The 20630-nt window shown below is 43.4% G+C and overlaps 1 protein-coding gene across 1 annotated transcript in view; it reads right to left on the reverse strand.

Annotated features, from left to right (window-relative positions):
* Positions 1-454: 454 nt before the first annotated feature.
* Positions 455-20630, reverse strand: part of LRRIQ4 (leucine rich repeats and IQ motif containing 4) — a 102752-nt gene continuing 82576 nt past the window's right edge. Inside the window, exons 5-6 of the mRNA XM_085633113.1 lie at positions 5152-5348; positions 455-529 (exon numbers count right to left, since the gene is read on the reverse strand). Of these exons, the coding sequence (XP_085489239.1) occupies positions 455-529; positions 5152-5348 (272 nt within the window). The remainder of the gene's footprint in view (positions 530-5151; positions 5349-20630) is intronic.

Below are 20630 nucleotides of genomic sequence, written 5' to 3' on the forward strand. Positions count from 1 at the left end.
GTGAAACTTCATCCTTTCTGTGATGCTGTGGAGTTGGGGACCCCCTACTTTGGTGACTTGTCCTAAGAAGAACAATGCCTGGAGCCATGACGCCGCTTCTTCTTGTGCTTCCTTGATGACTTTGAGGTGTGAGGAGTCGGTGACTTGGACTTGGATCTAGTCCTCCTTTGGCCCGTCTTCTGCTTCTTCACCCTGCCTTGAACAATTTGGCCTCCCTCTCTTTGAGGGCCTTCGGAATCATAAGTCGGTAAGACATACATCCCTTGATGTCGTGGTCCGAAGACAGGCACCAGAGACAATCATCATGGGGGCCCGTGATGGACATATGACCCACGCATTTCCTTCAGGAGAAACTGTAACAATGAAACACTCAGACATGGAGAGCTCTGGAAAAACCGTTACGCGTCAACAGCGGAAAAAAGGGAACTAATGTCAGCACGCTGACAAGGTCTTCTTATGGTTCCGATGACGTTGCATGGGGTGGCAAGCGGAACCGTTCCACTGTGACGTACTTGTCGATGTGGAAGAGCTATTGAGAAAAGTTTCAGTGGAATGCTGTGCAAGGGGTAATTCAAAAGGTGAGGAATCCACAGGAAGATGTATCCATCAGAACATCTTATTAAAAATGTATCTTTAAATTATTGAGTGCCTTATGCTTATAATGCTGGAAGGTATTCGTATTTTGTACTGGCATTGAATGAATAAATGAATTGCGGGACTTGTAGAGCACACGGCTACTCCCAGGAGTGTCCCGGCGCTAATGAACAAGCAAGAGCAGAAAAAACGAGGGAACTATCAAAGAGTAAAAAGCCAAGTCTTCAGCTGTTTTTTAAAAGACAGTTGCTCTTAGGAAAACAGCCCAATATATTATAACTGTATTCCACGCCGGTCATCAGTAACCAGACCTGGCAAATGTTTTTACCAGCTGTGGAGCAAACATTAGTTAATCCCAACATATAAAGAGTTCTTATAAGAACACTTTGCTGACATCAGGTGGACTTTTGACTCTAACCCTTCCTCAAGATTAAATTCTGAGTCTCTGTGGTTGGTGTGTAGCCCAATCTAATCTCCACAAATGTATGTTCTGTGGTTTTAAATTACAGCACACTGTGGTCATGCATCAGAGTTTCAGCCCTTTATTACCAGGGAAGGAGGCTATAAAGAGGTAGTGGTAAAAAAAAATCCCATCTTTGGTGAATTTAGGACAAGTATGATTTGACTTATGCAAATTCTGACTGTGCTTCAGCGTTGTATATGTTTTGGATTTGATTGTCGAATATACCAGAGCACTAGTTAAAGTTAGGGTGCCATCAGTATAGCTGCAGTAACACAAACCAAGGGATTTCTCAATGGTACACAGTAGTCCTATATTGAAGCTGAAATGGACTGATGACAAACTGGATTACTAAGAGACTAAACTAAGCATTGGCATCATGGAGGTACCTGTCACCCAGACGAATCCGTTTTTTTAAAATGGGTCAAACCTTATCCTTATCATGTATGCCAACTAGACATAATGATTCATCTATCAGATGGATCTGGTAGCTCAGGGTTTTGAAAGTAGCCAAGAGATTGAGAAGTATACAAAGTAAATAAATTCCCCAAGCCAACTATTCACACCATTTTTCATAATTATGTTCCTTTTTGTTTTAATCGGTTGTCCACCTCTTTAATTAGTTGAAATCAGACAAACATTCATACACATGTCAGAGTCTCTGCTATTTCTGTACATTGGCCCCTACTAGTGGGTTGGATTGACCTGTGCAAACAATCAAAGGGATGAAATGTGCTGTTAAACACATTACTCTTAATAGATCTTGTATTTAGCATAATTTTGACAATTCTTTTGACTAAGTTGGCTATAGGATGTGACAATTTTAACGTGTCCTATTGTCTCCCTATTGATGCACTGCAGTTGACCAGTCTTCTACAGAATATTTCAATGACCATTATTTTTTTAGATTATAACTTAACTCCAAGGAAAATTAAGTAGGCCTGCAATTTTAGATAGACGGGTTGTGCACAGAATACACATTTTAATAAATTATAAGGGTAGGAGACCAATATATAATTTCTTTTCAAACCCTGTTGCTTTTCCCAGAATTTACTTAGTATGAACTAGGGACTCTTGTCTCACTGTAAAATATCTTTTTATGAAATTCTTTTGCCGTTCTCTTGAATCCACGTTTTATTGCGTCTTACATGTCTGTCTTTGTGTGTGTGTGTGTGTGTGTGTGTCTCTGTCTGAAAATTTGAGGTAATGGACTTCTATTTTATTGTCTCCTGAGTCCAATTTTTCCTGGAACTCACATTGTACCTCAATTGACTGCTACTGGTGACTTCCCAGTTGATAAAGCATTTGCTCTCATGGCTATTAATGAAACATTCATCTGGCATCACAAGACAATTTGGGGTTGAACCAGTATTATTTTTTTCTGGCAAGTATTATGGTGGAATACTTTCAAAAGCAAAAATAATGAATTAGGTCAAATTTTTGTTCCTTATGTTTTTCATGTTTAACTGAGCAACGGGTCGCATTCGAACCAACACATAGCTACTTTTTTTTCCCTTTTTTGCCGGCGGTGTCTTTCTTTTTGCTATCATTTTTCCCCTTTTTTCCCTTCTTGTCCTTTTTATCTTTTTTCCCTCCCTTCTTTCCTTTTTTCCCAAATTGGAGGAGATATGCAAAGGGGCCCAAGCCTTTTCGAACCATGATTCCACGCCACCAGGCCTGTATCTGAAATGCAAAAAGATTGTTTCATCAGCCAGTCTTTAGATGGAACATAAAGATAAAAAACATCAGCAAATTCCATAATTTACAAAAAACTGATTTTTATGCAGTCTCAAACCATGAAAGAAGAGTTTTATTAACAATTCCGGTTCAGTAGAAAAGCTCCTGAACATGAAAATATAAGTACCATAAAGTCTTCCATGTAAAATGTGGAAAATGCAGGAAGGTGTTATGCTTGCCTTTCTTCTTCTTCCTGTTTATTTTACAATATTCTACTCTGAGGGTGCATAATGCTCCAAGAACATTACAGCCCTTTCTGCCTCAGGCTATACCAGTTGCAAAAAGGAGTCTCACACATTTTTTATTTCACCTATAACACTTAAAAGATGATTTCATTCAGGAGCCTTGTTAAAGCATTATTAGAACATTAGAATGTTGAGCACTCCATTGCAGACAGTGGAGTGCTCTGGGTTTCTACGGGCCGGTAGAAGGCCGCCGAACAACATTCTAATGTGTTTTTCATTCACAGCTGCTGCTGTGAAAAAAGGCCTCTCGGGGCCTGAGGGGATTTAAATTCCCTCGGGCTCCAAGAGGCCTTTGTTTTTACCCTCGGGCGGAATGTTCCAATAGCCTTAGAGCCCTCCTAGCAGGCTCTACTGGCCATTAAAAGCCTGCTCCCTTGTTAAAGGCCAGAGCCGATTTAATGGCCGGTAGAGCCTGCTAGGTCGGACACTATGCTATACTAGAACATTGGAATGTTAGGGCCTCTATTGAAGACAATGGAGTGCTCCGGCTTCCAAAGGCTGGTAAAAGTCCAGAGCCTCAACATTACAATGTTTGTCATTCACAGCTGTTGCTGTGAACAAAGGCCTCATGGAGCCCAAGGGGATTTAAATCCTATGGGGCTCACTGAGGTCTTTGTTTAAGTTTTTAGAACCTCTAGTGGCGGAATATTCTAATAGCCTGCCGCAGCTGAGCTATACTGGCCATTAAATGCCCTTGCCAAAATGCCAGAGCGGGCCTTTAATGGCCAGTATAGCCTGTTATGGCGGGCTATAAGGCTATATTCGGACATTTGGAATGTTGAGAGCTCCACTGAAAACAATAGAGTAGCTCCAAGCTTATAATAGCTGGTATAAGCCAGGAGCGCCAACATTCCAATGTTTGGCTTTGTATTTCTCCCTTTTAATTTATAACATTCTACCCTTAGTGGATAGAATGTTCTAATAGCCTTATAGACATTCTGCCTCGGACTATACTGTCTGTTAAATGCCTTCTCCCTCATTATAGGCCCTCGCCTGCGGCTCTGGCCTATAACTCAGGTTTAGGGCCTTTAACACGCGGTGTAGCCCTTGGCATCAGGCTATAAGACTGTATTCGAAAATGTGAATGCTGACAGCTTCAAAAAAGACAATGGTGGTGGTCTATAAACACTGGTATAGTATTGCTGCAGTTAACTTTCTAATGTCTTAATATGCAGCCTCTCTCTGTCCCATCAACCCGTCTCTGCAGAGACTATGCCGATTGAGCAGGGGAATGAGGGAGGTAGAGGCTGTGTACAAGGAGACACACAGAACCTGCACTCCTCACATTGCTTTCTGTGTCACTAAAGCCTAGAAAGAAGGGAGAGGGCAATTCTCCCTATTCTCTGCTCCGCCAAACAAAGAAAAGCAGTTTACCATAGCTGAGTGTGTCAGGGACTGACAGCTGCCCATTTTCACCGCTTTTATTTATTTAGTGGTTACTGCTGTGGCCATGAGCACACCAGTTAAAATGATAGACTTCTATAGCAGCTGGAAAAGGATTAGTAGCTTCTGAGTTGTAGGGATTTGAAGCCTCTGCGTCTCACAGAAGGCTTTTTTAAATTAGGACATTCTACCCTTATGGGCCATTCGGCACAGATCTATAACTGGAGAAGGCCTTTAATGACCCATAACGCCTCTAAGGTTATATTAGAACACTGGAATGTGGAGAGCTGTATTGAAGACAATGACGTGGCTCAGTGTCAATAACGGCTGGTTTAGACGTTGTGCTCCAACATTCCAATGCTTGACTTTCTGTTTCTCCGTGTTTATTTTAGTAAAATCTACTCTCTATGTTTGGAATGTTCTTATAGCATTATAGTCCTTCTTTCTTTGGGATATAGCAGTTGTTTAAAGCTAACGCCCACTCTGATCATCTACAGCTCGAGCCTATACCTTGGTAAGCTTTCTACCTCAGGATGCACTAGTTGTTAAAGGCCCTCCCTCTCTCTCCCTTCCTCTTCGTCTACAGCTCGGTATATGAATCAGGAAGAAGGCCCTTAACAACTGTTGCTGCCCTTGGCATCGGGCTATAATGCTATATTAAAGAGAAATTATGTTTCACACATAGTTACATATAAACACGAGAGACAATAAAATTACTATAGGGCTGTTTACCTTTGTTGCCATAGCATTGCGATACCTCTTATCCTGTAGATACTTCCTTACGGCTTCCAGCCCCTGGCTACAAATCTCTACTGGAGGATCGGTCATGGGGTTTCCATCCAGCTCCAATATTTGAAGCTTCTTCAAACTATCCAAGTTATCAGGGAGTTTGGTCAGTTGATTATTCTGAAGAAAAAGTTTTCCTAAACCTAAAAGCAAAAACAAAACAGTAAATATTACTGAGGATAGGTAGGGTTAGAATTGCTAAGCTTGACTCAGTAAGATTACCAAAAGAGGTGGACACCCTCAGAAAGTGGGTTGATCAATGACATGAAGTTCTGTGGAGACGAGTGGATCCCAGTGAACGTAGACTGAGACTCCAGACAAGAGTACGGCTTCTGCCCACAAGCTGCGTGCCTCCTACCTTACCTGCAGCACCCAATGATATGTTCTTCTCAGTGGAGGGCAGCATCCAATGGGATTTGGATAAGGTTAGCAGAAGTCTCCATGTCATCAAGGACAACATGTTCCAGCCCGTGCGTGCACTTTCTTTTAAAAATCATTGTTTTAATTTATGCTCATGCAGTTGTTTCTGATGCATTGAACCATGGCTACAACAACCAGAATGCATTAGGTTGAAAAGGAAAACCAAATAACAGAATGAGGTGTCCCTGATGACACTGAGTCATGAGGTAATCTTAGACCCTGGGAGAAATCCTTCCTCTTTTTCTGAGTATTAGAAGGGTCTAAGGCCAATTAGGACACCAGAATTTGGGGACTACTATGACCTGGTTGAAAGCACTCTGATAAAAGCAATCTGTTTTACTCTTTTCTACTGCTGTGAGGCACACCGCTTTGGCACAATGAAAGGGCCACAGGTCATTACACCGCATATCACACAGCATGTTTTGATAATTGCATTGTGCGTTTGTTTATCACCATGGGTCCTATTAAGATGGTCTTTGCAGGTGCAGTGCAGAGCTGAGCCCCTTTCGTATGCCCCTGCAGTGTGTAAAGTTAATTCATTTAACCCAACAGTTCTCTGAGTAAGTGATTTATTTTCAGACAGTACAGCTCGGAAGCAGTGATCAAGATTTGCTGTTTTCTGCTTATGAGCTGTGCTGCCCATCATTAGATGGCTCCATGTGTTTTGGAACATTCAATTGAGCAATTTTCTAGTAAGAGTGGAATGTGGAAAGGTGAGGCCAGAGTATGAGGGACCCACATTTTTAGACTTAATGTTGGAGTACAGTGAACAATGCTTTGCTCAATAAAATCAAAACGAAAACTGAGGACAGGAAGGCAGGAAAGGAAGTAGGACACTACAAGTTGTGCAATGGAACAAACAGAAACTTCATACTTTGAGAGATCCATCAAAAAAATATATCGAGGCATGCAGCTCAATGCCCATCCTAATTTATTAAACCAGTCTACCATATGAACACCGAAAAAAATTAATTTGAACAATGCAAGAATTGCTGAAAAAGAGTCTTGTCTGAGATGGACAACCTCAACTTTAAAACAAATACTACACAGACAATTCTAATGTAACCAAGATGTTAAAGTCAGTCTGAATGCTCATGCATAGAGATGCTGTAAAAACTACAATGTCCCTTTGTGTGTCTATCAGCCAGAAAACATCATCATAAATCAATATTCTGTATCACTGTATCCACAGGAACCCAAACTCAAACCAATATCAGTTCCCGACACAAATCAGCGGAAACAAATGCAACTAACAAAGCAACAGCAGTAAAGAGCGCTCCAGAGAGATCCTCGGTGGCCTTTAGGAAACAAGCATAGCATTTCCTGCTGTCCTTCTTCAAATTCAAATTCTTCCATAAATCTAGGAAAGTTTAAGATCCTCAAGCATCAAATGTCAACAGGTAAAGATAAGAAAACTAGGAATCTTATTAGGATCAGAGAATTCTTAAAATAACCCAACATTCCTGCAGTTGATGGACACCAGTCTTGGGACGTACAGTGGGATAAAATCATGGTCTGGCTATTAGACAAAATCTGGCAGGGGTGATGCGGACAGGAGACCAAAGGAGATTTAAAAGACTCCACATTGCAGAGTGGTGCCATCAAAGATCTTTATCATTGTGGAAAGCAGGGAGGAAATGTTAACTGCCCTCTGTCAGTTGTTGCATGAAGTTACAGAAGACAGAGACACAAGGAATAAAGTGAGTAACATATTTTGTCTCTTACCTCGCTCACTGATAGATTTTTAATAATACTTAAAGGTCAAGCGAGGATAGGCACGGAGATTATGGAAGTGGGTCTATAGAGGGTACCTTACTAATCAAAGTTAACCTTACAGGGATATCGCACACATTTTCGAGGTGAGACGTCTGGCCCACAAAGGGAAGTGGCAGAACAAAGCTTCCTCTCGCACAGAACTCAGATGCCGGGCTATGCACCTTGTTGACTCTGATTTTTCTCTTTGGTTAATTTGTCACCCGGCCTTTCCATCCCTACACATTTGTTGTGTTCTCCCCATTTCGTCTCCCTTTCTTCTTCTTCACATTCCTTTCCCTTGTTTGACCTGCATCTGGTGGTTTCTGTCACTGTACTTCTTACTGGCAGCTTCAGTAATGTTGGTAGAATTGCCTGCTCTCTCTGCTGCCTTCCCCTGTGTCCTGGGATTATATCCTTGTTCCAGGCTTTGATTTGTAGTGCACAACAGATTCTTCACCCGGAGACAAGGGTAAGTTCATTATTAAGTTTTACATACCTTATATGTTTATTGCAATCACGCATTATATATTGAATGCATTTGCTATTTTCTATTCCTATCACTCTATGGGGCCAATTACGATGCGGCCCATAAAGGCTCTGACCGATGGTCGGAGCCTTTCCGGCTGCATCGTAATCGCCCCCTCGGTTTACTTTCCGACCGCCGCATTACAAAGCTGGCGGTCGGAAACTAAACCGGCCGGTCATTCCTGTTGGCTTCTGGAGGGCTCAAGAAGCCCATCGGCAAGTCAGACCCGGCTTGTAATACCAAAGAGCGGGCCTTTCCGCCTTTGGGATTATGATGCACGGTTACTGGCATGGTTTCCATGTTGGTCTGTCCAACATAGAAACCATGTCAGAAAGTGCGTTTGGGGGGCCCCAGCAGGAGCCCCCTTGTGTGTGTGGCCACCGGTTGGGGGCCGAAGGGCACCTATGGCTCCCCCCTGTTGATCCCTGCATCCTGTCGCAGGCCACGGGCCTTGGGGTGCAGAGATGAACAGCACCTCCCATTTACCTATGGGAGCATGTATTATGGCCGGTTTAAGGCCGTAATGCATGCTCCCTTAGAGAAATGTAGGAATGCAACCGAACAGTGTTCGGTCGCATCCTAATGAGGCAGTCGGGACCGCCGACCATTGGTCTGTCGGTCCCAGGACCGAGACGGTGTCGGGCGGACTTAGCCCTTATATGTCAACTAAACTCCTATATAATTAAGGCTGTTAACCTCATTTACTTGGGAATGGCCTATGTCAAGCTCTACCATTCCATTGCTTGACCAGTTATAAAAGCTAAACCTATCACACTTGTAACTTAGGTGCATAATGCTTTTCCAGGCAGATTTTCAAAATGATTGAATTAGGTTAAATATACCGATCTACGTTCTATTTATGACAATTATAACGAAACAACATCTTCCAAACAGACCCAAGTCCTAGCCTATTGTTTTACTACTAGGTCCGCTGGGCCAGATACACTGAAAACACAGATTTTGAATGGGATGGGGTCAATTAAATATCCTGAGCAAACCATCATGAGGCAATTTGCACCACAACTGCGGACATATCCTTACACTCTAAACAGTATAGTTGACACTTGCTACCATCATGAGGCAATTTGCAGCACAACTGCGGGCATATCCTTATACATTAATAAGTAAAGTGGTCACTTATTACCACCTTTTACCACTCGCTGTCACGCTGACACCATTCATTATGCTGTTCTGTGACCATTAGCCATTTCCCTTGACTTTCCCGGTCATAAGGGGTTAGCTTGCGATCCTTCTTCGGTAGCTCCACAATTAATCTATTAATTTAAAGGAGCTCACACACTTAGGTGCAGTAATGCTGCCCTTTCCAACTTGGCATTCACTTCATTGCTACTCTGCCATGCCTCTATATTCCAATAATCAAGCTCTCTCCAGTAGCTTCTCTATTTTGCTCACTCATCAAAAAGAGCTCACATAGTCATGCCTAATGCTGCTGGCTTTTCCAAAATGGCACTCATGTTATTGCTACTTTGCCCCTATGTTCCGATATTCAGCGATTCGGCATTCCCCTCACCCACGATGGCACCCACGCATGCGCAATTAGCAGCAACAGGTTTCTAGTCTTCATTGACTACACGCATTCTTATGCGCACACCCGCGCGTCAGGGAACGCGGACGCTTGATTAAAACCACCCACACACGGGGAGAAATCAGCAGCCAGGACCACGGGAGACCGCAATAGGGTACTGAGGGTTTTCATCTTGACGAAGTAAGGTTTAGCTGCAGGAACCCTCTTTTTCCTTTTCCCCCGTAGATACAGCTAATCGCCTTGCATTTTTAATTGCTCACGATGTCTCTTGCTCTTTCCCAACTTCGCAGAGTGTGACTACAGATGAGACCCCTCCCGGGCCCCGAATTTCTGCCTAACACCATAGTTTAGTGTAATTATGCACTTTACAGTTTCTCTGCACGCAATCTATTTTCTATTTGTTTTGCATAGTGGCTGCACTTATTTACGCCACCAGTGGCCACCACCTTGCCGATCATATGGGACATTCAGTTCCTCATGACTTCACGCACCAAGGGTAACTCCTGTTCTATTTTATATCTCGTTAGCATGCAACAAGTCATTACATAACTATATGGTATTATAGACACACTCCGTTTAAACTCGCTGCATGCCACATTGGAGTCACAACCATACATCCACCGTGAGATATAAGTGCACCATGTGTATAAACAGCATGCATTCTCACCCGGCTATGATTATGTATTACCTCACTGTTGTGCCTACTTACCTGAGACTTACCGGAGACGTGATTAGTGGCACTACTGAATACGCAAAAGATTGCATTTTATGTTGCATTTTTCCTTTATGTGTCTTGTCTTTTATTCCCTTACAGGTTTTTTCAATTGTGTGTCCGTAAGTATACTGAAACCATCTAGCACTACAACACACCATAGTGAATATTCACATTCATGTGGCGTGATTTTTGCCACTCACACACTATTCACCCGGTCCTGACGAAAGCCCACTCACGTGTTTTTTTCTGGGCTGAAACATGCACACCAGTATTCGACAACTAGGAGTAAATCCCTCCATCAGTTGCACCATTTGTTTTTAACTGTATCCTGGGCCGCCTCTAATAAATACATTAGACAAGGATTCCTAGAGGTATTTTTAGATTACACTACTTCACACAAATACACCACACCGCTCCGCTGTAATCAGGCGTTGTAGCACAACTGGGGGGCATTCGGCCACCCGGTTGGGACCCCTATGATGAAGCATGACACCAACTAGGTTGATGTGTGAGGGGTCTTTTAAGAAAACCTAATGGTTCCCTGACATTGCTGATCACAACAGTGAGTCTTGTTAGTTTTCTTTCCAGTGGGTTCGTCCACATTGTTTTGCTAATTATTGAACTGGGGATAGGGACGCACCCCAACATTTCCTCGCTCTCCCCTTGGTTTATATTAAAGTCAATTAACTATCTACAAAAAACAATCACTGGATCACCTATTTGCAGCACTCTTCCACTGATTTGGCACAGAGACCAGCTTAGAATAGCATAACATTCCACGCAATATTCAAGGCTTCAGTGAAGTAACATCCTTAAGCAGTGTCCTTCCATGTGGTTTGAGAGGGAATTAGCCAATTAGGGCTAGGCTAGAGCCCCTTCCCACAGGAAGTGGTCACTTAGAGTGTGTAGACACTCTAAAGGTAGGTAGCCCATTGGCTACTAACTGTCACCCCCTTTAACGCCCCAGAGTTTAGTATTAAGGATCATTCCTGGACCCTGAACTTTAGATTCGATGGACACAAAGAAGATACAGACAAAGAAGAGCTGCTGATCTGAGAACAGAATACCTGCCTCAGAATTTTGGTGCAAAACCCTACCTGCTGCTTCCAGGACTCGACTGTCGTTGTGTGCTGACTCATACTGCTGCTGTGAGGACTCCAGGAACCCCAGAGCCCCCCTAGCCCTTCGCCAATTGTCAGAGAACGCCCTTGTGGTAGAGGAGCTACTCCCCTGCAGGCCGCAGGCACTGAACCCGCAGAGTCTGGTTTACCGACTTGATGCTCCTATGTGACTCCTATGCAGCATCCAAGCAAAAAGAGGTACATCCGACCAGGACGTTCAGATCTGTCTGTTCACCGAGAATGTAGATACTTACCTAAATTCCAAAGTTGAACCTCGAAATCCAACTGTATGATTTTATATGCATTTTTCTATTTTCCCCTATTCACTTCAATGGTGGGTAATAGCACACAAGTGTGATTTATTTTGCAAACCTGACAAATTCATATCTTGAAAAGTACTTACTGTATAACAAAGTTCTTGATCTGAAACATTGTATAAACATGGGTGTTATTTTTGTAAATTAGTCTCGGATTTGTTCTTAAGTGTGTGTATCATTTGTTCCCCTGCGAGTACAACAAATGCGTAGCACTACCCTCTGATACGCCTAACTTCTCGCCCACACTACCACAAATAGAGCGTTAGTATTATCTACTTTTGCCTCTGTATACCAATGTGGGTCTCACTAGACTCTCTGCACATTGTATTTGTTTAAGTGCACTATATAGAGAGCCAGCTTCCTGGTACCACTACTACAGAGACAGAAGTCCTCTGTCAGCATAATAAGGGCACGCTTGGTGTGCCCCTCCAGCGTCATTTCACATCAGGAACCCCCTCCCTCCCCAAATGTCAAGAACAGGGCTTGGTCTCTGCGCACACATTAAATTAGCGTAAGGCTAGGGCCAAAAATCAAAAACGAGGATGATAGCTACTCGCAGTGGGGGCAGGGGAACATAACTGTACACTACACAGGACAAGCCCATCCCAGCACTAACACATTGTACCTTTAGGCAACCATGAAATAGAAGCAGACATTGTACTGTAAGAAAGGCCTCATGTAAAAGAGTTTCTTTTCACAGCCACATAACTGGCATATACTGGACCATTCACGATAACAAGTCCAACAAATTCAAAATTCATTTAAAGCAATAAGTACGAAAATTGCAGTGTCAGGAAATTTTGATATATACTAATATGCTTGTGTTTTACCAAACTCATAACCACAAATTCAAACTTAACATGATCCAAATGAAGTAATCCACACGGAATGACACTGCTTAAGGATGTTACTTCACTGAAGCCTTGAATATTGCGTGGAATGTTATGCTATTCTAAGCGGGTCTCTGTGCCAAATCAGTGCGAAAAACGGGCGTCCGCGCATGCGCATTTGTCAGAAAAGTTGAAAACCAGGAAGAGGGAGCCCCGGAGACGCCGCGCTTCAGGTAAGTGCCTTTTAATTCGCTTTATTATAAATTTATGTTATCTTTTAAAAGTAGGGCGGGCGGGTGGTGGGCGGCAGGCAGCTACGCTTTGCCCTCGCATGTGCGTAGGCGCTGCCTGCTTTGCCTACTTCGAAAACTGCGAAGCAGGCAGCGCTACGTACACTACGTGGGCGAAGCGTAGTGTCGTGCCCAGGGTTACTTTAAAGCCTTGGGGTTCATGCGCCTGCATGACGAACACTCCCTGACGTCGTGGGCGGATGAGAGACACCACAAACAATCTTCATGGGGGTCAGTAATTGACATCTGACCCCCACATTCCCCGCATGGCTTGAATCCGGACTTCCTCTGGGTAGCCATGGTTGCTGCTACAAAGACCCAAAGCCTTGCAACTCCCAGAAATGGTGAGCCCTGGAAAAAATGGTACGCTACGGCGAGGTCTTCCTATTGCTCCGATGACATCACATGAAGTCGCATGCAGAGTCGTTCCATTGTGACATCTTTGTGGACGTGGGAGAGCTAAGGAGAGAAGTTTCTGTGGAATGCTGCACATAGGGGTAATTCGAAAGGTGAGCAATTCAAAAGGTGAGGAATCCACAGACAGATGTATCCATCAGAAAATTTGTTTGATGAACTCAGCACTCTGACCATAAAGGGCATTGCAGCAGATGCACAAAATACTGAAAATGGTGTGTTTAGCTACTAGAAGTCAGGCACGTACTTCACTAGGGCTCCCATGCTTTTTGAGTGAGCACGAATGATGATAGGCCTGGGACTTTGTCTCATATAAGATGTCTCTCTTACTCATTTGTGGACTGAGTTTTGTCCACCGTCAACACAAGGGTACCACATGAGATTGGTTGCTTGGGACTAAGACTAACTCTTTATGGTATAGCGTAGAGCTTGATATTGATGAGACTTCTAATTGCCTGTTCTCAAAATTAAGGAACTTTTTTTGGCACCTTTCTTTCGAACGTGGGGAATGCTGAATCAATAGTTTTGGGTTGAGGGTGCCCCAATCCTCGCACCTCTTGGCTTCCTTGGTATTGATACATTTAATGTTTCCTTGTCGTCTGAACTCAGTTGAGTGTGACAGAGATTTCATCAAACTGATTTGTGCAATTGTTGGATAGACAAATCTAGAGGTGGGTATTATCAGCAATGATACAAAATTGGATTCAAAGGATGTTTCCTAGAAATTTCATATATGCACTAGACATGTGAGTATTGGGTATGGAGCCTGCTTTCTCTACATGAGGAAACAGCAGTAAAGGCAGAATAAAATATCAGCTAGCATGAGCTTGGTATTAAAGCTAGACTGCATCTTGCTTTGCGGGTTCTTTGATAGTATCCCACACAATATTACCTAGAAATTATAAACATTAAGGAGAAGCACTGCTCTAGTATTCCCAAGATCCTTTTTGCATTTACTTGCTTCTTCATGCAATTTTATACTATTGCCAAAGAGTTATATTGATGGACTTGACATGAATGGACTCGAATTCTTAGGTGGTCGCATGAGATGGATGGGACAGCATACTCAGCGCAAGAAACTGCATCCAAGGCGATGTTGCCAGATATAGCAGTCAGAGGCACAGACAGAGAAGAATGTAATTTTAGTTTCTTTTCCTCAAAAAAGCTGGAGAGCTTATAGCAAAATTCAGATAAAGCAGTTATGAAGTAGTTGTAGGTTTGAGGATTCAGGAAAGATTTAGTGAGTTTAAAAATTTCCTATGAAGAATCATTAGCTAATATGATTCCAAAAACAACTGCCCCTCCATATCTGTGATACGCCACATGCCAATTAAAGTCCCCCAAAACTGTGTAATTAGAATCTCGCAATACTACCTCTGAAGCAGATTTCTGCTTCAGAGGTAGTATTGCGAGATTCGAATTCTCCCAGGAATTCAAGAAATCAGAGGAATTTCCAGGGGGTCGATAAAGCAAAAGACCAGAGAAGGGGGCATTAAGTGAAAAAAAAAAACTCTCCACTCCCTTCAGGCTGACTGACGTGAATCTAGTACATTTAAAATTATCACGAATGAGGAGTGCAATACCACTCCCAGGCCTAGTTAACCGATCCTGATGATAGATGACATAGCTGGAGGGAAATGCTATGGCAATGTCTGGATTAGAATCAGGCCATAGCCAAGTTTCCATCAGAAACAAGGTGTCAAAGATATTAGATAATAGAATCTGAAAAATGTGGGGCATGGTTAGGCATTATATTTATTAATTTTATTGATTTATCAAGAACAATTACCCAACAGGTGTCATGGCGCTAGCCACATAGTACCTTCTGCATTCCAACAAGAACATAACATAAAAACCTAAATTACATAAATAAATAGGCTTTCAACCCTCTGCGAAATTTTAAAAGATTAGGCTCTAGTCAGAGGTCTAAAGGTAGTCTTTTTCAGGCCTGAGCAGTGACCACAGAGAAAGCTTTACTGGGTGGACATGCTCTGCGTAACTTCTGTATACTAACCAAACCAGCAGAGGATGAGCGAAGCAGCATAGGACAGTATCTTTTAAGCATACCAGAAATGCCGGAACCTCAAATTGTTGGTTAGAACCATACAAACGGCTTTCAACTGGTCTCACCTCTTAACAAGTAGCCAGTAAAGCTGTCTGAGGACGATCAAACCTTTAATAAGCAAGCATTAAAATGCTTATTTGCAACTGCTGAAGGCTGTGAGCAAGACTGCAACAGGGACTTGCAAGGATGTTGTGACTCATTACCATGGGGGAAGGTGCAGGAGGACAGAGACTTACCACAAAAATCTCAGAGCCACAGGGAGAAGTGTACCACTCTCATACCAATGATGTTGCTACCTAAACTATTATACTCACTTCACACACTTCAGATGTATCTCCCAGTGTCTTTGTATTAAAAAAAAAGTAGAGGCATCCATCGCAGTTTTATATGGGAACATAAAACACTAAGGCGAGCCACTTGATTACCTTACCTTTCGATAGAAAGAGGTGTTTGGGTGCGCCCCAAATTTCTGTTTTATTAGTGGACTGCTTTAGGCAAACATTTAGCCAAATTAGTGCAAGACATCCTTTCCGTGTATCTGGCTGTACTTCGGGGAGTGTGTGCAGGGATTCCTGCAGTTGGCTCTGTGGTTGGAAATATTCACCAGGATTTTCGAGGCAGTAAGGGAAAACTAGGGAGACTTAACTGTGTTTTGGTAACTATTGCAATATTTGAGGAGTGGCTTGTATGAAGTGACAAAGAATAGACTTTAGCAGCAGAAAGGTTAGTGTGTGGTGTTAGTCATATGAAATGAGGGACCTAGACTCAAAGGGGTAGGAGCAAGTCAGCGGTAAGTACATACAGACAAGAACTGACTTTTTTTTTACTAGCGGAGGCGACCAGCGTTAGGCTGGTGTGGCTTGCTAGTTGAATAGTCTGTTGCTCGTACAGTGGTGGGCTGCACCCCCTGTAGCGTGCTCGTGCGGCTTCCCTTCCGATTACACTGGCCTGAGGTTGCAGTGTTTTGGAAGTCAAGCGGCCCCACTGTTATTGTCTTTTCCGTGCTATCCCTGTAACAATCAGCCAACACGGCAGCTGCATATCGCCACCATTAACAGCCACAACTGGACACATCGCATACAGACAAGGAGATACCTACACCTGCCCTTGAAGTATCCAGTAACATCAAGAATTCCACGAATGCAGCACCATGACACAACGAGTAGGCACACTGACAAGAAGCAGGTAGTCTTGAAAAATCGCTAAGAGTGTACAACAATTTACTCATGACTCATCTGAAAGGAAAAAGAGTCATGCAGAAGGAAGTAATAATCATGCCAGGGGGCACGCCGGAACCTGCTGTTGAAACTGCAGAGGCTCCCTCAACTGCCAACATTGCTATCAGTACAACTCCCAAGCTTATAACGAGTTTCTTTCAGAAGATCGATAAGGAGTCAGCGTCCATGCCACTCCCTAATGTGGCCCTCAGTTGCATGCCTTTGGAGGACAGCCAGTCTAGAAGTCTGACCGAGAATTCGGGATCGGCGCTATCCAAAACTGGGTCTATGCATATTAGTGCAGATAAACTTGGAGGAGAGGATTCAAAAGGGGAGACCTGCAAGCATGAGGCTGATTTTGCTGACCAAATAGCCCAGGCACGAGTTCAAGCAAGGCTTTATGGCAAAATGATTTGTACGCAAAGACTACCGGGTGAGTGGAGATGGTCAAGCCTGGTGCTTGCGTTCCAAAGAAGTCCTGAGAAGCCAGCATTTTTTCTCCTCCAGAACCCACTTAGCACCTCACTTGGGATGGTGTGAATCAAGGGCCTGTAGCAATCTGCTGCCAATTAGGAAATAAATGGTCAGGAAATGACTGTCTGGGTAACAGCTCTTTAATGTTCCTCGATCATACCCTTCCCGACGTACTAGCAAGTGTTGCAACCTGTGGGAAGGTAAACAAAGAAGGGGCTGGGAAATTAGATGGTCCAATTACTCTTGACGACTCTGGGGAGGCCCTAGGGAAGCCTGACAAGATGCCTGTGCAAAGTAGTAGAAATCCATAGGGGCCCCTCCTAGACGATTTCATTTTTCTGAGCATTTCAGCCAACAATCTTACTGAGAATACCTCTCCTAAACCAGAGGTTTCACAAGAATTCATTATTTTGAAAGCTATGAATGCTTTAAATGGAGTCCTGTCTTCGATTATTTTGCTTCTGGAGAAGTCCTTAGGTGGGAATGAACATACAGGATCATTGCTGACCTTGATACTTTGTGCCTTAGTGCCAGAAGGACGAAACATTGATGTAGTCTTCCAGACAGCCACTCAAAGTGAGTCAGAAGATCCCGTGGCCCAAAATGCAACCTCGGCCTTTCAATCTCACATAATGTCAGATATTTGCTTAACTCATAACTGCATGCCTAGGCCTTTCGCCCAACTTATGGAATAGTATGGCCAGTATAGCAAAAGACCCCCTCAATACTGACAACATGTTCCATGGGGAAAAACCTGACACTATGTGCCAACAGTAGTGAGAGAGATAGTGAGACAAGGACTGGGGCAGCTATATCAGGGTTGCAAATGTCACAGTAGGAACTGTTAGTAATGGGAAGAAGGATAAACCTAAAAAAAATTCAAATAAGGGCTCAAAATTCCCAGGACATTCAAAGAAGTGGCTGTTTTCCAATCCAAAGGGGCATACAATTAGAAGGACCGAAGTGGTAGATTGGCAAGGACTGATACAACGGAGAGCATGGTCGCCCAAAACTAAATTCTCAACTATTCCATTGGATGCGTAAACGATGCAAGTGATGAAAATGACACAAAGCCTCCCAAAAACAACACAATCCTCCAGTACGATTGCGGCCAGGGCCCAGACGACCCCAAAGGAGGGACAAATCACCAAGTGCAGCCCAAACAAAAGGACATCCAAGAAGAAATGGCGATTCACGAGAAGAGGTACCAAGGAATTGCAGTTGGAAACTTCATCTCAGCCAGAGAATTCAGCAACTCCTGCAACACTGGCCAGACTGGACGCCCGGGTATTAGTTCCCCAAAAGAATCAGGGACAGCTCTCCGCCTTAATTCTTTTGCCCCGATATTCATAAGATCAAGAGGCGATGTGGAAAGTCAAATGATAAAAATAAAATAATCTGCTTGGACACTATTACCATAGCCGATCAAAAAGCAGCCAATTGCTGTCTGGCGTTTTTCAATCTTTTCCCTGACATTGGCTCTAGGAATCCCATTAACAGGTCAAGGCTGTTAGCCCTTTTTTATGTGATTCCCGAGTTAAGGGTGGTCTCTACAGGAGCTTTAAAGACAGTAAAAGTTGATTAATCAGCACCCGGGATCGGGAGGGAGCGATGCCCACTCATCTACAGTTGAATTTACAGGTCCAGGCATCAATAGATCGGTGCTTAGTCATATACATCACTTTCATGACTTTCAAGTTATGTGTGCTGACATCTTGCCATGTCTGGGCATTGGCCAAGAAGAAGTAGCTCTATCAGGGAAACGCTGGCCATATTAAGAGCCTTCTGGTCCCGATAATCATTCCATTCACCACTCATTTACAGGGGCACCCAAAAGGGATCACCTGGCAGTAAATGGAATAGCCATGAGACCCAGTGTATCATCACAAGTAACAACACCAGGATAATGAAGCTCCCAAACCCCGGAATTAAGGTGGCCAAGACAGATTGTAAAGATTAGTCTTGAACAGCACCAGCATTGGCTACCAGCAGCAGAGTCCAATTGAGTATTGGGGAGCCCATCTCTCCAATCTGCAGCCACGAATATAAACAGAGTACTCCGGACCAATGAAATGGACAGCACTAGCAAAGAATGCTTGTACATTTTATCTTGGAACATTGCAGGATTGGCTAGTAAAATGGAGGATGAAGACTGGCTAAAGTTTATCGATAAACACACTATATGCTGCTTACAGGAAACGGGGGCCCTTGATGAAATCAGCGTAAACGTTTTTTTAGACATAAGCATACCGGCCACTCGCTCCAGAATGGGGTGGCCATCAGAGGGGCTTGCAGTATGGGTGTCATACACATCAAAATGTAAGATAGAGCAAAGAGGGGCAGCCTATTTATCGCCTAATGCACTAAATGTGAGGGCCTGGCTTACCTCAATGTTGTGTGACTGATATCTTAAATGTTTATATTTCACCTGTCTGGTCCCCCGCGGTTCAGTCGACTTGGGGGAATTTTGTTTCCTATATCGGAAGCATGTTTAATTTCTGATAAATTACCAGCTGTGTTTCATTAATGGTTGTAACGATTCTACTGTCAAAGTGATGTTTGATAATGGGAGAAGTTCATCACTAATTGACTATATTATAGTTAATACTGAGGGTTGGGAATGTGTGCGCGATTCTCACTGTTATCAGAAGAGCGGAGAGTGACTACGATCCTGTGGTTCTCTATTTGAAGCCTAGTCCCAAGTGGTGTATAGCACTAATAATTTAAGTGAGGTGAGTTATGGCCATGAGATTGCTCCAACCAACATCAGGAGGAGAATAAGATGGAGTAGCGAGAAATACCTCACCAAACGTCCAATGCATGAAAGTATAGTGGCTAAGTATGGAGCCATAATTATGAATCCCTCAGCCAATTACTGTGGAAGAATCGTAGCAGCTTATGATGGTATGGTAGATGACTTGAGGTTTTTGTGGTCTTTGCCAATTGGGCCCAAAAGTGTTGGTCCTACTGGTGGGAGACAGATTTAAAGGTATACTTGGTACGATGACGAATGCTTTCAATGAAGAGAGTTGTTTTACACACCCTGACACAGCATCACGGTAACGCCCAGAGTGAAGCGTTATTCTGAAGGCATAGGTGTGAGCACAAACATCTATAAAATGACAAGAAATCCCGGCTCCAATTGTCGTAATTGGCAGAACTGAGGGAGAACTCTTATGACAAAAATACTAAGAGGTTTTGGGAACTTATCATGCAGGTGGAGAGGGGGCAGCACAGGTACACCAATTTAGTGCCCGTACAGTGCCAAGCCCAAAGGTTAGTCTGGCCACTCACTACTGGGCGAGGATCTCTACATGGGTTATTGCGCAATCGACATCTTAATACCGGAAGTGGAAAGAGCACAGAGTACCATGAAAAAGCACAAGGGACTAGGCCCTGGCCTTGTGCCCATTGACATTTATCAGGAGGAGCCCCACTTGCGGGCTAATGTCCTTACCAAAATAATTAACTCAGCTTCTGCTGGTAACATTGTCCCATCTTCCTGCAGTACAGCTATCTTCGTACTTATATACAAGAAAGGCAATTGTGGCAGTCTCTCTAACTATCACCCAATCTCCCTTTTGGACTGGGCAGGGAAAGTCCTTAGAAAAGCCGTGCTTAACCGGCTACAGGCCAGGGCTGGGTGGATAGCCAAAATATTAAGGCAGAAGTGCAAGCTGGCTTTCGGTCATAGATAGGTACCTTTCACCAAGCAGTTCGATTATAAATGAGCGC

The sequence above is a fragment of the Triturus cristatus genome, chromosome 11 (assembly GCF_964204655.1).
Source record: "Triturus cristatus chromosome 11, aTriCri1.1, whole genome shotgun sequence".
NCBI classification, from domain to species: domain Eukaryota; kingdom Metazoa; phylum Chordata; class Amphibia; order Caudata; family Salamandridae; genus Triturus; species Triturus cristatus.